The sequence below is a fragment of the Suricata suricatta genome, chromosome 13 (assembly GCF_006229205.1).
Source record: "Suricata suricatta isolate VVHF042 chromosome 13, meerkat_22Aug2017_6uvM2_HiC, whole genome shotgun sequence".
In the NCBI taxonomy this organism is placed as follows: domain Eukaryota; kingdom Metazoa; phylum Chordata; class Mammalia; order Carnivora; family Herpestidae; genus Suricata; species Suricata suricatta.
Genome location: NC_043712.1, coordinates 60,686,936 through 60,705,682, shown reverse-complemented (window position 1 = coordinate 60,705,682; position 18,747 = coordinate 60,686,936). Strand labels below are relative to the sequence as shown.

General features: G+C 35.9%; 1 protein-coding gene across 1 annotated transcript in view; it reads right to left on the bottom strand.

Moving 5' to 3' along the window:
* Positions 1–18,747, bottom strand: part of KIAA2026 (KIAA2026 ortholog) — a 133,196-nt gene that overhangs the window by 89,935 nt on the left and 24,514 nt on the right. The window contains exon 4 of the mRNA XM_029919668.1: positions 18,061–18,261. Within this exon, the coding sequence (XP_029775528.1) occupies positions 18,061–18,261 (201 nt within the window). The remainder of the gene's footprint in view (positions 1–18,060; positions 18,262–18,747) is intronic.

Genomic DNA, 18,747 nt, shown 5'->3' with positions numbered 1-18,747 from the left:
CACTTGGGCATATCATAATAAAAAGTAAATTATCAAAGACAAAAAGAAAAACATAAAAGCAGAGAAGAAAAAAAAATTACATACACAGAAATGACAAAAGCGTTGAAAGATATATTAACAGCAAGAAAATAAACCAGAAACAGTATCACTCATGAATGAGAATAAATTAACGTTTCCAATTGGACAAAAAAAAAAAAAAAAAAAAAAAGAACTGATTCTAACTAAAGTAAAAAGTTCTAAAGTGTCTTCTGCTTCCACCCTAAATCAAATAACAAGGAATCAGATTTAATCTCCCACCTGAACAAACCAAAAATATCCTGTCAAAAAAGATAACAGAATGGTTTAGAGGAACATAAGTATCAAGCAAAGGACAGTAATCCTCTAAGAAATGGGAAAACAGACGCGGTGATCCCAACAACTATGGCAGTTTACTGCCTGCCAAGATTTTCCAGGCCATGATGCATGGGAGGGGAATCTCAGGAAAAAGATACAGAGATACAAAGGCAGCTAGAGTCTGCAGGGCACAATACCAAAGAGGAGAGAGCTGAATGAAGTGAGAGCACCAAAGATGTTAAGAGGGTCCCCTTTGAATATTCAGAGTACTAATTAATGCATGCAATAAGCCAAGGCTAGGTAGGGGGAAAACATCCAAAATATTAGAAAACAATATCTATTCCTACCAGCCATACTAGAAGAACTCACAAATCATGGGGCATCAAATAGAATACTTGGTAGTCGAGAATAATTAGCCCTAAACTGACCATTGCTCTGGACCCAAGTAACAAATCCTAAAAGATCTGAATGATCAAACTTTCCAAGTAATTTAATTGCATTCCAGAAAAAAGCCCATGAAGATTTACAGGAATAAAACCTAGGAATAAAAACATCTAGCATACTCCAAGACAAAACAATGTTTGGCACCTAACCAAAAGCAGCAGGCATACAATGAAGCAGAAACACATATATAAGGAGCAGAAACCTATATAAGGAGAAAAATCAATTAACCAAACTGGCCCAGAAATGAAAGCAAATGTTAGAATTAGCAAAGAAGGCCATTAAAGTAGTTATTGAAACCATAATCAATACAGTCAAAAGATTAGAGACATAGAAGATATAAAATAGACAACAATAAAACTTTCAGAGATGAAAACTACAATGTCTGAGATGAAAATGTACTGAAAATACTAATGGCAAATTAGACATGGCAGCAGAAAAGATTAATGAACTTGAAGACAGTATAGAAACTACTCCAATTTAAAGATACAGAGAAAATACTTCTAGAGTATATGAAGAGCCAAACCGACGCCATGATAGGATTCAAATAAGCCTGAGAACCTAGAAGGCCTAAGTTACTGTTTTCCCAGGAATGACTTAGCAGTGGTGGAAAGAAAACAAGACGCACACCCACCTACTGCCCTGGCAAGCACAACCCCCAGTCCAGGCCGTTCATAAGACGCCTGATGTTCCCGCTGTTTAGTGAGCCCGTTTAGTTTTAATTAGACAATCACTCCATGCTGTACCAACCTCTGCCGATGCGCTGTCCTATCCTACTGTAATCCCTGCCCCTCACTCCACCCTTCACCCGATCCCTCACCCCTACTGTAATAAAAACCCTGCCCGACTGATGATGGGGCTCTCAGGACGAATCCACTGCATTGGTGAGGTCTGAGAAACCGAGCTTAAGCCTGAATAAATGCCCTTTACTTTTGCATATGTGATTTGGACTCCCTGGTGGTCTTGGTTTTTGGGGACCCTGTAATCTGGGCATAACATACATAATTCAGGAAGAAAAAAAATGATCATAGAAAGAAGTTCTAAGATGTAATGATTAGAGAACAAATCTACTGTTAACCATGTGGGTAAATAAACATTGTATTACAAAATACAGTAATTACAATAATGCCTAGTTTGGGGGTAAAAATGAAACAGCTAAATTATTATTCAACAATAATATGTAAAATTGGTGAGGCAGAAAATATCCAAATTAAGAACAAACATAAAGAGCATGCAACTTCCAAATCAGTGGAAACGCTGTAAGAGAACTAAATCTTCATCTTCCACAGTATGGACTTCACTAGATAATGCTAAACCAAAATATCAAGAAATAGCAATATAACCATGCAATTTGAAATGTGGAAACAATCACTAAAATATCTAAAAAAATATTTCTGACTCATCGACTTGAGGTTGAGCTGAAGTAAGGCTGCTCTCTTTCATTATAAACCTTAATAGAACTACCTGACTTTAATACTAAAAAGCCTGTGTGAAGCAACTGGGTGGCTCAATCAGTTAAGTGTCTAACTTCGCCTTAGGTTATGATCGCCCAGTTCATGAGTTTGAGCTGTGCTGACAGCTCAGAACCTAGAACCTGCTTCAGGTTCTGTATCCGCCCCCCTCCACCTGCCTCTGCCCCAACCCAGTCACTCACTCATTCACTCACTTACACTCACACTCACACTCACACACACACACACACACACACACACACACACTCATTCTCTGTCTCTCAAAAATAAATAAGTAATTAAAAAATTATACTAAAAGGCCTGTGAAATGAAAAAAAATTCTTAAATCTACTTTTCAAAAGCTAAGGAATATAACCCAGGTAATATTAAAGACTGTTTATCTTAAATTTATAGATATTGTGTCTTTTATCATGATAGTGAGTTTCTCTACATTTAGATACTGAGAAGAGTACTCATCTTCTTCAATATTCTGTTAACTACCAAAAAGGTTGTCCAATTATTCGTCATAGAATATAACTCAGAGTTTCTTCAAAAGTTTGGTATAGATATCTGTATCTATTGGAATACCAAACATCAAAATGCAGGTAATTTAGTACTCTTAGCATTAAAATTGATTTTGGTCAACCTTGTCAAAATCAATTCTGTTTCTGCAAGAGTGAAAGAGTAAAACTAGTCCTTGAGAAAGAAAATGAAAGGGGAAGCTGGAATAGACCAAAACACTATTATGAACTTGTTTTCCCCTACAGTAGTGATAAGCAACCTTTGGCCAATAAAGATTAGTAATTATTTTAATTACTCAATTCAACTTACTGATAGGGACACTAAGGACACAGAAGGGTAAGAAACTTCCTCAGGTGTACATAGTGGGTGAGTGTAAGTGCCAGAAATACATAGTTTGCCACTGGTAGCATCAAACACAGCATCAACTGGTTTACACTTGAAAAGGAAATTAGGCAATGGTGTGATACACACGTTTTGTTGTGGAAAAGTTATGACATAGTTGGGGCATGATACTGCCAACTGTGGATATTGCCTGAAGTTACTCAAATGCTGCTACTCACACTTCTATTCCTAATAAATTACACTTTTCAGGGAAGAATGATGGATAGAGTATAAAAAGGCATGAGGAAGAGAAACAAAGTCGAGTGTGGTATAGGCAAGCATACCACAGAATATAGTTCTTTAGAACTAGAAGTGTGAGTCTCTCTTCTAATCCTGGGACTTGTCAAAGAGCTGTAGAGTTAATGTCTACAATTCACTAATTTTTGAAACATCTGTGAAACACTTATAGTACAATTAAAATTTTATTTTAATACTGTATTATGAAATGCTGAAGCAAACCATATTTTGCTGACAAGGACAGATAAAATTCACCACCTTTCAAGGTAATTCTCAATTTAAAAATTTATTTAAAAGTAGAATTCTAAAATCAGATATAGTAGTGCATATTTCTAAAATGTTAGTTCAAAGAATTAAGACTTCAGTGTTGCGAGATGCTATAAAATTGTCTGAGGATAGTTCTAAAAACCACATTTACCAAATAAAAAGAAAATAAAAGGTAAACAACACCAAATGAACAGAAAAAATGGTCCGAAAAATTTTTTTTTGCCTGGACAAGTCTCATTTTGATGTTGTTCCTTTTTGGTTTGGAGAGTGTTTACTGTTACCGTGTGAAATAATAACAGAAGCTATGTTTAAGGTTATTTTGGTCATGTGTAACTTAGGAACATTGCCAATGAGTGAAAAGCTTTAAAAAACATTATGTTTCAAAGTATCCCTACTTTACTAGTTTTATAAATGTTTATTGAATATGTATCATGTGGGAGAATACAAATAATTGAAAGCATGGGCTCTACTTTTTTTTTTTAATAGTTTATTGTCAAGTTGGTTTCCATAAAACACTCAGTGCTCATCCCCACAACTGCCGTCTTCCAAGCCCATCTCCCCATTCCCCTTTCCCCAGCCCTCAGCTTGTTTTTAGTATTCAAGAATCTCTCATAATTTGCCTCCCTCTCCCTATTTTTCCCCTCTTTCCCTCCCCCATGGCCCTCTGTTAAGTGTTTCCTGTTACACTTATGAGTGTAAACATATGGTATCTGTCCTTCTCTGCCTGACTTATTTCACATAGCATGACACCTTCGAGTTCCATCCACATTGCCATGAATGGCCAGATTTCATTCTTTCTCATTGCCATGTAGTATTCCATTGGTTTAGGCTCTTTCCATGATTTGGCTATTGTTGACAGTGCTGCTATGAACATTGGGGTACATGTGCCCCTATGCATCAGCACTTCGGTATCCCTTGGGTAAATCCCTAACAGTGCAATTGCTGGGTCATAGGGGAGTTCTATTGTTAATTTTTGAGGAAGCTCCACACTGTTTTCCATAGCAGCTGCACCAGTTTACATTCGCACCAACAGTGTAGAGGGTGATGGGCTCCACTCTTTAAGAGGTTACAATCTAGTAAAATAATATATAGGACCCTTAAGCCAAAATAATCCATCAATTAAGGAAACAATATAATGTATGCAAATTGAAGGCATGAAAAAAACCAGGCATTTGTTTACATTTTCTAAAACACAAGTTGTAATATTAGGGGTTCAGTCACACTTCCTATTTAACTGCCAACAGAATAATCTCTTCTGGCTAAAGCAGAAGCTGTGCTGACACCTCAGAGCCTGGAGCCTGCTTCAGATTCTGTGTCTCCCTATCTCTCTGCCCCTTCCCTGCTTGCTCTTTCTCTCTTCTCAAAATAAAATAAAGACATAAAAAATTTTAAAAAAAGGAGAAAAGAATGTTATTTAAAGCTTAGTAGGGAGTTTACAGAAGCCCTGTTAAGGGCCAGGAAGCCAAACATAGTAGATATGAAAATATAAATCCCAAAACACTTTGAGAGCTTCTCCAGGAAAAACTAGGTTGCCACCACAACTTGACACCTGTTATACTAGGAACTTAGAAAACCAGAAGCTCATACCACCATCTTTGCCAAAAGATAAACCCCCTGTCCAAAACTGCCACCTCATGTTGCTCTCATGCAATTTTAGGTGAGACCGTTTATGATTGGTCATATGCCTCTGTCTTAGCTGTGAGTGGGAATAAGAATATATATTTTCTAGCATCTATTTTGAGAAGTCAGGACTTAACAAGAATTAACAAAAAATGTAGGGAAGCTATCCAAAATGCCGGGTGGTCACTAATAATGAATGTCTACTGCATTAAGTCATTGTTATTTTATGGTGCAGAGAAACTGAAAATAAGTCACTTAATAAGTCATTGTCTTTATTTCACAAAAATGTAGAAAATATTTTTAACTCCAATGATTTCCAAATCAATAAAATACCACTGAGTTTATATAAATATATGAAACAAGAGTATAAAAAACACACATGCTATTTCTGGAATCCAAATAGTTTTGCAAAAAAGAATGGTGAACAGGTCCAATATTTTTAATAGAGCTAAAGCAGACTTAATGATCCAAACTGCTGCCTAATTATATGATTATAACAAATTAACAGAAATTTCCTTGAAGATTGCTAACTTCCAATTATAACCAATTTTATTTTTTAAAAAAACTTTCTAAAACATATCGTATACTTCCCCACACAATAAGTAAGAAATATAAAACGTAATAATCTTCCCCTAATAGTTCAAAGTCACCATTACAAACAGAATGCAGTGATCATGAGTGGCTTAAAGATTATTTTTGCAACTATAAATTAACCAGCCCTCTCACTCAACTTTCCCAAAACTTTGGGGGGTGGTGTTGTCTCTGAAATCAACAGTGCCCCTATACACCAGTCAGCCCCAAGATTGCCTAGTGTCCTATCAGCATTTATGTGAAGATGGCCAAATTATTAAGCTTTACTGAACCTTTATTCCTTTCTGTTCAACACACATAATCTGTTATCTCCTTTGCATTAGTTTCCAATGCTGTCCAAATAAATATAGTAACAGAAGAATGCCAAGATTTTGTATTTTTGTAATGTGATTTAAGAAACTATTATTTTAATAGCATATACCATACAAAAATGGGAAACTACCTATTGTATAAAAATTAAAACAGAGTGGAGACTCCCCTCCAGAGACCACAAACAGAGATCTAACTATAAAATTTGTAAGATTTTTAAAACTACTTTAATGTTTGTCTCTGCTCACATAATCAGCTAAAATTATCAACTGCCCATAGGATAACTGAAGTATTACAATATGAAAATATGCACTAGAATTGTTCAGCCTGCTGCCAATGTGAATTTGTGAGAGAAAAGTTGTTTTAAACTACTTAACAGTATGGAAAATTCATTTTCTCACTTCTTATGCCAAAAGTTTTAACAGAAGAAGTAGAATGGAGGGGAAGGAGGGGGAGAAGGGGAGGGGATAGGAAGGAGGAGGAGAAGGTGACAGACAACAAAAATGACAAAAATGAAGAAGACCAAGATGAAGACCAAGATAAAGATGAAGACTAAGATTCCACCAATGCCTATGCCCAGAACTAAAGTACAACTACAGTAATTATGTGATCTTTGCACACTTCCCTATCTTCCAATATGACCCTTCCTTATAAGGATTTCAAAATTCCTGTCTAAAACTGACTTTATAGTACCTATATTCTCAGCTAGTCTCTGACCAACTCTTAACAAATACTAGACAGAATTGAAAGATTGACAGAATGTAAGGTATCATGATAGATGGCAAGTTAATTATACACAGGGATGAGAGATTTGTTTATTAGCACAAACCACATGCTGCTGCCTAAATGTCACACTTTCCTTCTAAGGACTCCAAAGAAATCATGGGATAAGTTAAAAAGACATTTAAAAACCTGCCTGTCCCACTACCTATTTGCCACACTACAAATTTCAATATTTATGCTTAACTATAAAAGAAAAGCATACTTATGTTAGAAAATTTAGAAAACACAAGTTGTAAGAGGTCCCACCATTCATGTGTTTTTAGGTGAACTCTAAATTTGGATGCACATAAAGTTAACAATCTCTTCTACTGAAAAGAAGGAAAAAAGACCACTGTAGCTAGGATAGCAAGTATGAGGAAAAGAAAGATCCGAGAATAGAGCACTACATTGAAACTTAAAAGCAAAAGAGGGCCTTATAAATAATATTAAGCCACTAAAGTTTTTGTGTGTTCCTGCTTTGTTTTGGGGAGGTTGTAGGTAATGTGATAAGTGGCATCAACAAATTTGCATCTCAGAAAATTCACTCTAGTTTTAATGTAAAAACAGCCTGGAATTAGGCAAGCATGGACCCTGTTAAACCAATTAAGAGAAGTTTATCATAGGCTTACGTGAGAAATGAAGACAAGAGATGGAGGTAGAAAAAAGAAGGAATTAAGATAATGCAGAAGTAGAGGAATCCTGGGCTTTCCTGGTCTCTGAAACACAGCTATATTAAGGTCAGATCACTTGGAACGCCCAAGAAATCGATCTGGAGACTGGCAGAAGGATCTCCACGGTCGAAGGGAGACAGCATGGCAGGCACAAAGTGTGGGGAAGTGAATTGGGGAAGAGATAAACAAAGTGCTGTGGAGGGGAGGGAACCCTTTCTGTGGAGAGACAAAAGGGAGAAAAGGAGGAGCTGAAAGAGTGTAGCCCTGGGTTCACACAAGAGGAAAGCCTGTCTGGATAAACAACAGACTGGAAAGCAAGAAGTACTGAATGCTGCAGGTTTTTTTTGGTGTTTTTGTTTGTTTGTTTTGTTTTTTCCAAAGAGCGTTTAGAGCTCAAACTCTGAGGTTCCAGAAGTGCGCAACTTTCTCTGGAGCAGAGCTGTAGCACAGACTCCTAGGAGAAGGAGGGAACTGGCTCTAGAGCGCACAGTGTGGTATAGGAATCTCCCAGGCACACTAGGAGAGAACATTCCCCTTCCTGGTGTGCTTATGGAAGACGGTATATTGCTTCTTCAAAGATAAAAGACCCTGTAAGCTCAGCAGGAGACAGAGCTGCACCCAGAGAACATGTAAACTCTTTGTTGCTTTTAGAGGTGCTCTGCCATGGATTCCATGCAACACACAGAACTATTTTTCTGGGACAAAGAACATTAGACACAGAGTGGAAAGGCTCTGCTCCTGAAGACAGGAGTGGGTCGCTGAGTGCTAGGTTCTTTAAGACATCAAGTTTTTAATCCCAGCACAGAAAAAACAAAGGAGAACTGTGGTGCAGGGAAAGCTGAACTGCCCTCACTATTCTGTGAGGGCTGCCTGAATAGCTGGGGGTGTGAGATTCCCTGTCTAGGGACAAGAAATTTGGGTTGGTGCCATTTTCCCTCCAACACCAACACAATGGACTTTGCTGGGCAGCAAAGCGGCCCCCAATGGAGGCCAGGCCCACTTATACCAAACCCTGCCCCCCATGCTTGGCAAATGCTTATTAACCAGGGCAAGACTGACTCTGACCCAAAGCAGCTGGCCTTTCCTCCAGAAGACCAATACAACTAGCACTCATCATGTACCGAGTGTACTGAAAATTCAGTGCTTCAAAATTACACCCGCAGTTCTGGTGGAACTAGAACTAGGCTTACTTTTTTTTCTTCTTTTTCTTTCTTCTTCTTTTTTTCTTTTGGAATCAGTCTCAGAGTTTCTTGCTTGTTTTTTTCATCTCCTTTTCTGTCCATTTTTAGATCAGGCTTCTTTATTCTATTCTTTTTCCTTCTTTTTTTCTTTTCTTATTTTTCCTTTCCTTTTCTTTGAAATCAGTCTTTAAGTCTTTTGATTCTCTGAGGTTCCTTCTCCTCTTTTTCTAGGGTTATTTTAGCAAACAAATCAAAGCACAACTAGTTAAAGGTCCAAACACTCCCCATTGTAAGCAAGGAGAAGCTCCAGAGAAGACTGACCAATGGGAAAGAGCAGCCAAAAACAATAACAGCAGAGTGCACACAGCACTCACAGAAACACTTTTTTTTTTTTTTAAATTTTTTTTGAGAGAGAGACAGCACTGGCAGGGGAGGGTCAGAGAGAGAGGGAGACAAAGAATCTGAAGACAGGCTCCAGACTCTGAGCTGTCAGCACAGAGCCTGACGCAGGGCTCAAACCCACAAACCGTGAGACCATGACCTGAGCTGAAGCCGGACACTCAACCTACTGAGCCACCCAGGTGCCCCACACAGAAACACTTTTTGAAGTGCCAGGCCCTAGATACTGTATTATACTTTTAAATATAGTATTACACTTAGGTGTAGGAAACAAAAGTTTTTAAAACATGCAAAAGACAGAAACTGAGCCAAAATGATAAGAGAGAGGAATTCTCCCCAAAAGAAAGGTCAAGAAGAAAAAAAATCAAAGCCAGGGGTTTGCTTGAAAGAGATATGAGCAATATATTTGAACAAGAATTTAGAACAACAGTCCTAAGACTATTAGCTGGGTTTGAATAAAGCATAGAAGACACCAGAGAAACTCTTGCTGCACAGAGATCAAAGACCTAAAAAGTAGTCAGACTGAAATAAAAAAATGCTATAACTGAAAAGCAAACTGACTGGATATAGTCACAATAAGGATTGAAGAAACAGAGGAGAGAATAGGTGATACAGAAGAAAAAATTATGAAAAATAATGAAGATTAAGAGGGAAAGTAAACTGTTAGGTCACAAGGGAAGACTTAGAGAACTTAGTGATTCCATAAAATGAAACATTATCCGTATAATAGGAGGCCAAGAAGAAGAAGAATAGAGGGAAAGGGGGGTAGTTTTCCCCTAATCTGGGGAAGGAAAAGGCATTGAAGTCCAAGACACACAGAGAACTTCACTCAAAATCAACAAGAACAGGTCAACACCATGACATACCATAGCAAAAACTGCAAAATACAAAGATAAAGAGAGAATTCTGAAAGCAACTAGGGAGAGCTGAGAATTCGGAAAGCAGCTAGTTAACATCCTTAACCTACAAGGGTAGACACAACAGATCTGTCCACTGAAATTTGGCAGGCCAGAAGAGAGTAGCAGGAAATATTCAATGTGCTGAATGGGAAAAACATGTACCCAACAATTCTCTATCCAACAAGACTTCATTGTAAATAGAAGGAGAGACAAAGAGTTTCCCAAACAAACAAAAACTAAAGGAGTTTGTGACCACTAAACCAGCCCTGCATGAAATTTTAAGGAAGATTCGTTGAGCAGAGAAAAAAAAAATAATTAAATAATTAAAAATAAATAAAAGACCAAAGCAGCAAGGACTACAAAGGACCAGAGAACATCACCAGAAATACTAACTCTACAGGCAACACAATGGCAGTAAATTCATATTTTTCAATAATCACTCTGAATGTAAATGGACTAAAATGCTCCAATTAAAAGACATGGGGTATCAGAAAGGATAATAAAACAAAACTCATGTATACGCTGTCTAGAAGAGATATCTACACCTAAAGACACCTGCTTATAGAAACTGACGGGATGGAGAACCATCTATTATGCTAATGGATGTCAAAAGAAAGCCAGAGTCGCTATACTTATATAAGACAAAGTAGATTTTAAAACAAAGTCTGTAACAAGAGAAAAAGGGCATTACATCATCATCACCAAGAAGATCTAACCATTGTAAATTTTTACCCCTCAACTTGGATGAAAACAAATATATAAATCAATTAATCACAAACATAAAGGAACTCATTGATAATAATACAATAATAGTAGGGAACTTTACTACCTCTACATACAGCAATGGACAGATCATCTAAGCAGAAAATCAACAAGGAAACAATGGCTTTCAATGACACACTGGACCAGTTGGACTTAACAGATATATTCAGAGCATTTCATGTTAAAGCAGCAGAATATATATTGTTCTGAGTGTATATGCAACATTCTGCAGAACAGATCACATACTGGTCCAAATCAGCCCTCAACAGGTACAAAAAGATAAAGATCATACCGCACATATTTTCAGATCACAACACTATGAAATTTAAAGTCAACCACAAGAAAAAATTCAGAAAGCCGTCAAATATATGGAGGTTAAAGAACATCCTACTAAGAAATGAATAGGTTAACCAGGCTATTAAAGAAGAAATTTAAAAATACATGGAAGCCAATAAAAATGAAAAGACGACAGTCTAATAAACCTTTTGGAATGCAGCAAAGGAAATTCTAAGAGGAGTATATTGCAATTAAAATCTATCTCAAAAAGCAAGAAAGGTCCTAAATGCACAACCTAACCTTACATCTAAAGGAACTAGAAAAGGAACAGCAAGTAAAGCTTTAGGCAGCAGCAGAAGGGAAATAATGATTAGAGAAGAAATACACAATACAGAAACAAACAAACAAACAAAACAATAGAACAGATCAAAGAAACTACAGACTGGTTCTTGGAAATAAACAAAATTGATAAACCCCTAGCCAGGCTTATCAAAAAGAAAAAAGAAAGGATCCAAATAGATAAAAATCACAAACCAAAGAGGAGATTTTGCAACCAACACCACAGAAATGCAATTCTAAGAGAAGACTATGAAAAATTATATGCCAAGAAACTGGGCAATTGGGAAGAAATGGACAAATTCCTAGAAACTCATAAACTACTAGGGTGCCTAGATGGTTCAGTTGGCTAAGCGTACGACGACTCTTGGTTTAGGCTCAGGTTATGATCTCACAGTTCGTGAGCTTGAACCCTGAGTCAGGCACTGTGCTGACAGTCCAGAGCCTGCTTGAAATTCTCTCTCCTTCTCTTTATGGCCTTCCTCCACTTATATTCTTGCACTCTCTCTCTCTCAAAATAAATAAGTAAACTTAAAAGACAGGAAAAGAAAAGAAAGAATAAAAAGAAAGAAAAGGCAAGAAACCCACAAACTACAAAACTGAAACAGTAAGAAATAGAAAATTTGAACAGACCCATAACTAGGAAAGAAATTGAATTGGTAATCAAAAATCTCCCAAGAAACAAGAGTCCTGGGCTGTATGGTTTCCTAGGGTAAATTCTACCAGTCATTTAAAGAAGAGTTCATACATATTCTTCTCAAACTGTTCCAAAAAACAGAAATGGAAAGTAAGTTTGCAAACTCATTCTATGAAGCCAGCATTACCTTGATTACAAAACCAGCCAAAAATCCCTCTAAAAAGGACAGTTAATAATATCCCTGATGAACCTAGATCTTCTCAACAAGATACCAGCAAAGAGAACTCAGCATTACATGAAAAGAATTATTCACCATGATCTGACGGCATTTACTACTAGGCTGCAGGGATGGTTCAATATTTGCAAATATACCACATTAATAAAAGAAAGGATTAGAACCATATGATCCTCTCAATACATGGAGAAAAAGCATTTGACAAAATACAGCATCCATCCTTGATTTAAAAAACCCTCAACAGAGTACAGATAGATGGAACATACCTCAACATCATAAAGGCCATATATGAAAGACCCACAGCTAATTTCATCCTCAATGTGGAAAAACTGAGAGCCTTTCCCCTACAATCAGGAACCAGACAAGGATGACCACTCTCACCATTATTACTTAATATAGCAATGAAAGTCTTAGGCTCAGCAATCAAATAACAAAAACAAATAAAAGGCATACAAATTGCCAAGGAAGAAGTCAAACTTGCACTATTTGCAATCCCATAATACTCTATGTAGAAAACCCAAAAGACTCCACCAAAAAAATTGCTAGAATACTTGAATTCACCAAAGTTGCAGGATATAAAATCAATGTACAGAAATCTTGCATTTCTATATACCAACAGCAAAGCAGCAGAAATCAAGGTACCAGTCCAATATACAACTGCACCAAAAACAGTAAGATACTTAAGACTAAACTTACCTATAGAGGTAAATTATGGAACACTTATAAAAGATATTGAAGAAGACACAAGAGGACACAAAGAAATGGAAAAACATACCATGCTCATTGACTGAAAGAACAAATATCGTTAAAATATCTATACCAGCCAAAAGCAATCTATACATTTAATGCAATCCCTATCAAAATACCACCAGCATTCTTTACAGAGCTAGATCAAATAATCCTAAAATGTATATGGAACCAGAAAAGCCCCAAATAGCCAAAGCAATCCTGAAAAAAGAAAAACAAAACTGGAGGCATCATGATTCTGGATTTCACGCTATTTTACAAAGTTGTAGTCATCAAGTAGTAATGACACTGGCACAAAAGCAAACACAGAGATCAATGGAAGAGAACAGAAAATGCAGAAATTGACCATAACTATATGGTCAATTCTCCTTTGAAAAAGCAGGAAAAGAAATCCAATAGAAAAAAACCTCTTCAATAAATGGTGCTGGAAAAACTGGACTGTGACATGCGGAAGAATGGACCACTTTCTTACACCATACATTGATGGTTTCCTGTCTAACAGGAAACAGAGGCAGCAATCTCTATGACCTCAGCTGAAGCAACTTCTTACTAGACATGCAGCTGAGAGGTCAGGGAAAGAAAAGCAAACGAACTACTGGGACTTCATCAAGATAAAAAGCTTCTCACTGCAAAGGAAACAATCAACAAAACTAAAAGGCAACTGACAGAATGGGAGAAGATATTTGCAAATGACATATCCAATACAAGGCTTAGTATCCAAAATCTATAATGAACTTAGCAAACTCAACACCCACAAGACAAACAACCCAGTTAAGACATGGGCAGAAGACATGAATAAACACTTTTCCAAGGAAGACATCCAGATGTCTTCCAGACAAACACATGAAAAGATGCTCAACATTACTCATCCTTAGGGAAATACAAATCAAAACAAAAATAAGATATCACCCTTCAACTGTCAGAAGGCTTAAAATTAACAAGACAAGAAACAACATGTGTTGGCAAGGATGCAGAGAAAGGGGAACTCTCATGCACTGCTAGTGGGAATGCAAACTGGTGCATCCACTCTGCAGAACAGTATGGAGGTTCCTCAAAAACCTGAAAATAGAACTACCCTATGATCCAGCAATAACACTATTAGATATTTACCCAAAGGCTACAAAAATACAAATTTGAAGGGGTACATGGCACCTCAATGTTTATAAGCAGCAATATCAATAATAACAAAACTATGGAGATAACCCAAATGTCTACCAGCTGATGAATGGATAAAGAAGATGTGGGATAAACAGACAATGGAATATTACTCAGGCATAAAAAAAAACTTGCCATTTGCAATGACATGATAGAGCTAGAGAACATTGTGCTAAGTGAAATAAGTCAGTCAGAGAAAGACAAACACCAAAAGATCGCATTCATATGTGGAATTTTAAGAAACAAAACAAATGAGCAAAGGGAAAAGAGAGAGACAATTCAAGAAAGAGACTTCATTATGGAGAACAAACTTATTTACTAGAAGGCAAGTGCATTGTAGAATGGGTCAAATAGGTGATGAGGATTAAGGAGTGCACTTGTGATGAGCACCCAGTGATGTATGGAAGTGTTGAATCACTATATTGTACACTTGAAACTAATATTACACTGTATGTTAACTAACTGGAATTTAAATTAAAACTCAAGAAAAAATTACATGCAGTTATGCTATGCCATACTTAAAAGTATTGAAACGGGGGGAAAAATGAAGTCAACATAGATCTTTCTCCTTCAAAGTGTAAGGAAAACAAGACATTTTTCAAACCAAACAATAAAATTCACTGACCTACATTATGAGTAATGATAAGAAAGTTGTTTAGACAGTAGAAAAATGACACCAGCTGGCATCATGGATCAATACAAAAGGAAGACAGATTGTTGGGAAAAGTATGTGTAAGAATAAATTTAAAATATGTTTTCCCCCTCTTTCTTAAAGATCTTCAAAAAGTAAATATTTAAAGAACATACAATAATGGAGCAATGGGGTTCATAATACACTGTAGAAATAAAATGACAACAACGCAAAGTATGAGAAGATTTAAGTAGTAGTATACTGTAAAGTAGTATAATGTTTGAAGTTAAATGGGATAAATAAGCACATCTTGTAAAGCCTAGAGGAGCCACCAAAAGAAAAAAATTCATACAATGATGGCTGATAAGCCAACAGTGGAGATACATGCAATATTAAATAATGTCGGAAATGTTATCAGGGATAATGAGAGACATTCATAATAAGAAGGATGCCAACCCATCAAAAAACCCTAAGCATCAAAATCTTTCAGAACTCAGACTACAGACAAAAGGCCTTATACTAAAATCAACTGCATATTGCTACAAAATTCTATGCAAAACTCCATATAAATATATGGAAAATGTAAACAATTTATAATTATAAAATAGTACAGAAAGAAATTTACAATTATCCAAAAAATGACTGATAAAGTCCATGCAATTTCAATCAAAATTTCCTCAGGCTGGTTTTTTTTTTTTTGTAGCAGTTTACAATTTTATATAAATCACATAGAAATAAAGGCAAAGATCCTAAAATAACCTAACAATTTTGAAAACAAAAAACAAAGACTCATATTCCCAAATTTCAAGGCTTACAATAAAAGCTATAGCAATCAAGTCAATATATTATTAGCCTAAGGACAGACCTATAAATGAAACAGAATATAAAGCCCACAAAGACTCACAAATATATGTGCATCTGATTTTCAACAAGGATGCAAATCTAATTTACAATGAAAGAACAGTGTTTTCAACAAATGATACTGGGACAACAGACTATCCATATGGGAAAAAGAATACTTTTATCCTTATTTCAGACCACATATAAAAATTAACTTCATATGAATCACAAACCTAACCATAAAATAAAAATTTAGGGATTTCTGAGGGGAAAAAAGGAAGAAAATTTATAATTTTGGGTAAGCTAAGATTTCTTAAGTCATAAAAAGCACAAAACATTAAAAAAAGAAAAGAACAAACCCAAACTAAAAATATTCTTTTTCTTAAAACTAAACACTAGAAATGAAAGGCCATAGACAAGGAGAAAATATTTGCAATACATATATATCTGACAAAGTACTTGTATCCATAATATATAAAAGAATTCTTAAAATTCAATAATAAAAGGCATTGGAATGATAAAGTGACAAGAGCAGTTTCTTCTGGGGACAAAGGGAAAAAACAGGGAATCTTGATTTTTATCTATGTTAATTACTTTAAAAACTGCTGAGTAGTGGATACATAGGCCTTTATTATAATTTTATTTATTCTTTGCTTCATGTTTAAAATATTTATAACTTAAAAATCAAAAGTTAACACTACACTCAAACAAAAAGTTTAATTCATATTACTCCATGAAATTATCAGTCACTAAGACATTTAATGGAGGATTTCTCCCCATGTCTTATTCACCTATGTTTATTTGACATTAAGCACAGGGCACACATAAACATGTACAATCAGAGGGGAAAAAAAGATTGTTATATTTCTAGTTGTAGAAGACTAAAAGTCATTCCTACTTGAATGATTAAATGTTTCCCTTATCACTTCAAATAACATACTAAAAAAGAGTTTATTGATCTTTCCCCATACCATGGACTTAGCCTCTTCGGTTTTCTTTGCTCGTTCCACCATTTTACAAGTCATAGGACAACCTACTGTTTAGGAGCACAACCTCCAGGGACAAACTGCCTGGGTTCAAATCCTGACTTCCACTCAAAAACTGCGTGACCTTGGGCAAGTTAATGAATCTCTCTGTGCTTCAGGATAAATGTTAAATACATGTGAGATGCCTAGAGTTAAACCTGGCAAATAATCATGTTCATTAAATAATTAGCATTCTTTTTTCTCCTTCTTACTGCTCTATCACCATGATTATAACTATGTCCCGACATATATGTCATTTTCTTTGTTTCCCCTTAGTATCAAGGAAGGTACTATATGTCTTGTTACTTCCCAGAACAATCTGATCTGTCTCTCCCTATTCTGGTCACCAGTAGTGGAGATCTAGACTACTACAGTTTTCTTCCTACAAGCTTCCTTTTCTTCATTTTCTCTCCTTTCCAATCTATTATACCCTACTGTTAGATTAATCTTTATCCCTTTCCATAAAATCCCTTTTCTTATAGACAGGAGTAGTTCTATGAGGTTTTGTAGAAGGGGGAAAAAAAGTATTTCACAGTGGGTTCTGAATTAATCACTAGAATAAAAAGTATGGTGTAAAAAAGTCTCAAAGTTGAGTTTTAATCTACAATTATCAAAGCAAGCTAAATTTATTACTATGAAAGTAGCAATAACATATTAAAAGTTGCTTTAAGTAAGCATTAGCAGTTCCCTATTATATCAGCAATCATTCCTAACACAGTTTGAGTCTGAGATTTGATTTAGTATGAAAATCACCAGTCTTTTTTGAATAATAACTCACTTCTTTGGGCCCTTTTCTCTTTGTTATAAATAAAATGTTATATGGATGTCATTTATCTATGCTCCCAGATCATTTAAGGTAACACTAATTAAGCACAACATTCTTCATTGATGAGCCCAGAGTAAGCTGAGTATCCAAAAAATTAATACCAATGGAGGAACTAGCAGAGGTGAACCTATGTGTCATTTTGAACTACATAATCTTTGGAATTTCTTCTAATTTTAAAGGTATGTGAAACTATTCTAAGGCTATACAAATCTATATAAAACAATTTAAAATTTGATAAAACTTCTATTTCCATGTATAATTCTAGAAATATAGATGGCATTCTGAAATCTTTTGTCAAAATTATTTTTTATAGCTTCAAAGTAATCTGGATTAAAGTTTAAAACTGTATTTTAAAACAAATTTCACTGTGATTATTTCATTTTTGAATTCATACATGTGGTGACCATGTATTTTGCAACACTACTAAAATGGGCCCAAAGCGACATGGGCACACAAAACTTACACAGCTACTCTTTGAAAAGTAGTTCCTAGAAATTTAAACATGAAACTTTTTTTTAACATTTACCTTTTTTCTTCTTTTGCTCTCAGCTGTTCTTCCTGTCTCAAAACTTGAACCATTATAGACTCAAAAACTCCACTTGTCAAGCCTGCCAAACTTCGTGGTGTTGACCGACGCCTTGTTGAGGTACATGCAGTTCCCTTCTCATCCTCCAGTCCATAATAGCCTCTAGATGTAACTGCTATCGTTGTCTTTTCTCTCAAGTGCCTTGGAGAAGAATAAGTCAATTCATAAGGTCAAATCTTCTGGGTAAGCAATAACCCCCCTTAACCAGCATCTTAAGAATAATCTCTTTTGCTAATTATATAAAAAGTATATAGTTAAACCTTACTTAGCTATGCTCTGGATTTTTTTTAATGTTTATTTATTTCTGAGAGAGAGTGGAGGAAGAACAGAAGAGGGAAACAGAGGATCTGAAGTGGGTTCTCCGACAGCAGAGAGCCTGATGTGGGGCTGGAACTCACAAGCCACAAGATCATGACCGGAGCCAAAGTCAGATGCTTAACTGACTGAGCCACCCAGGTGCTCCTATGCTCCAGATTTTTATTCACCCTACACTAATTTCTAGTTTTCCTTACCCATATCATAAAGTCAGTCTGAGTGATAGTCCCTTCTCTACATTTAAGAAATATGTAAATCTTAGGGTGCCTGGGTGGCTCAGTCGGTTAGACATCCAACTTCAGCTCAGGTCAC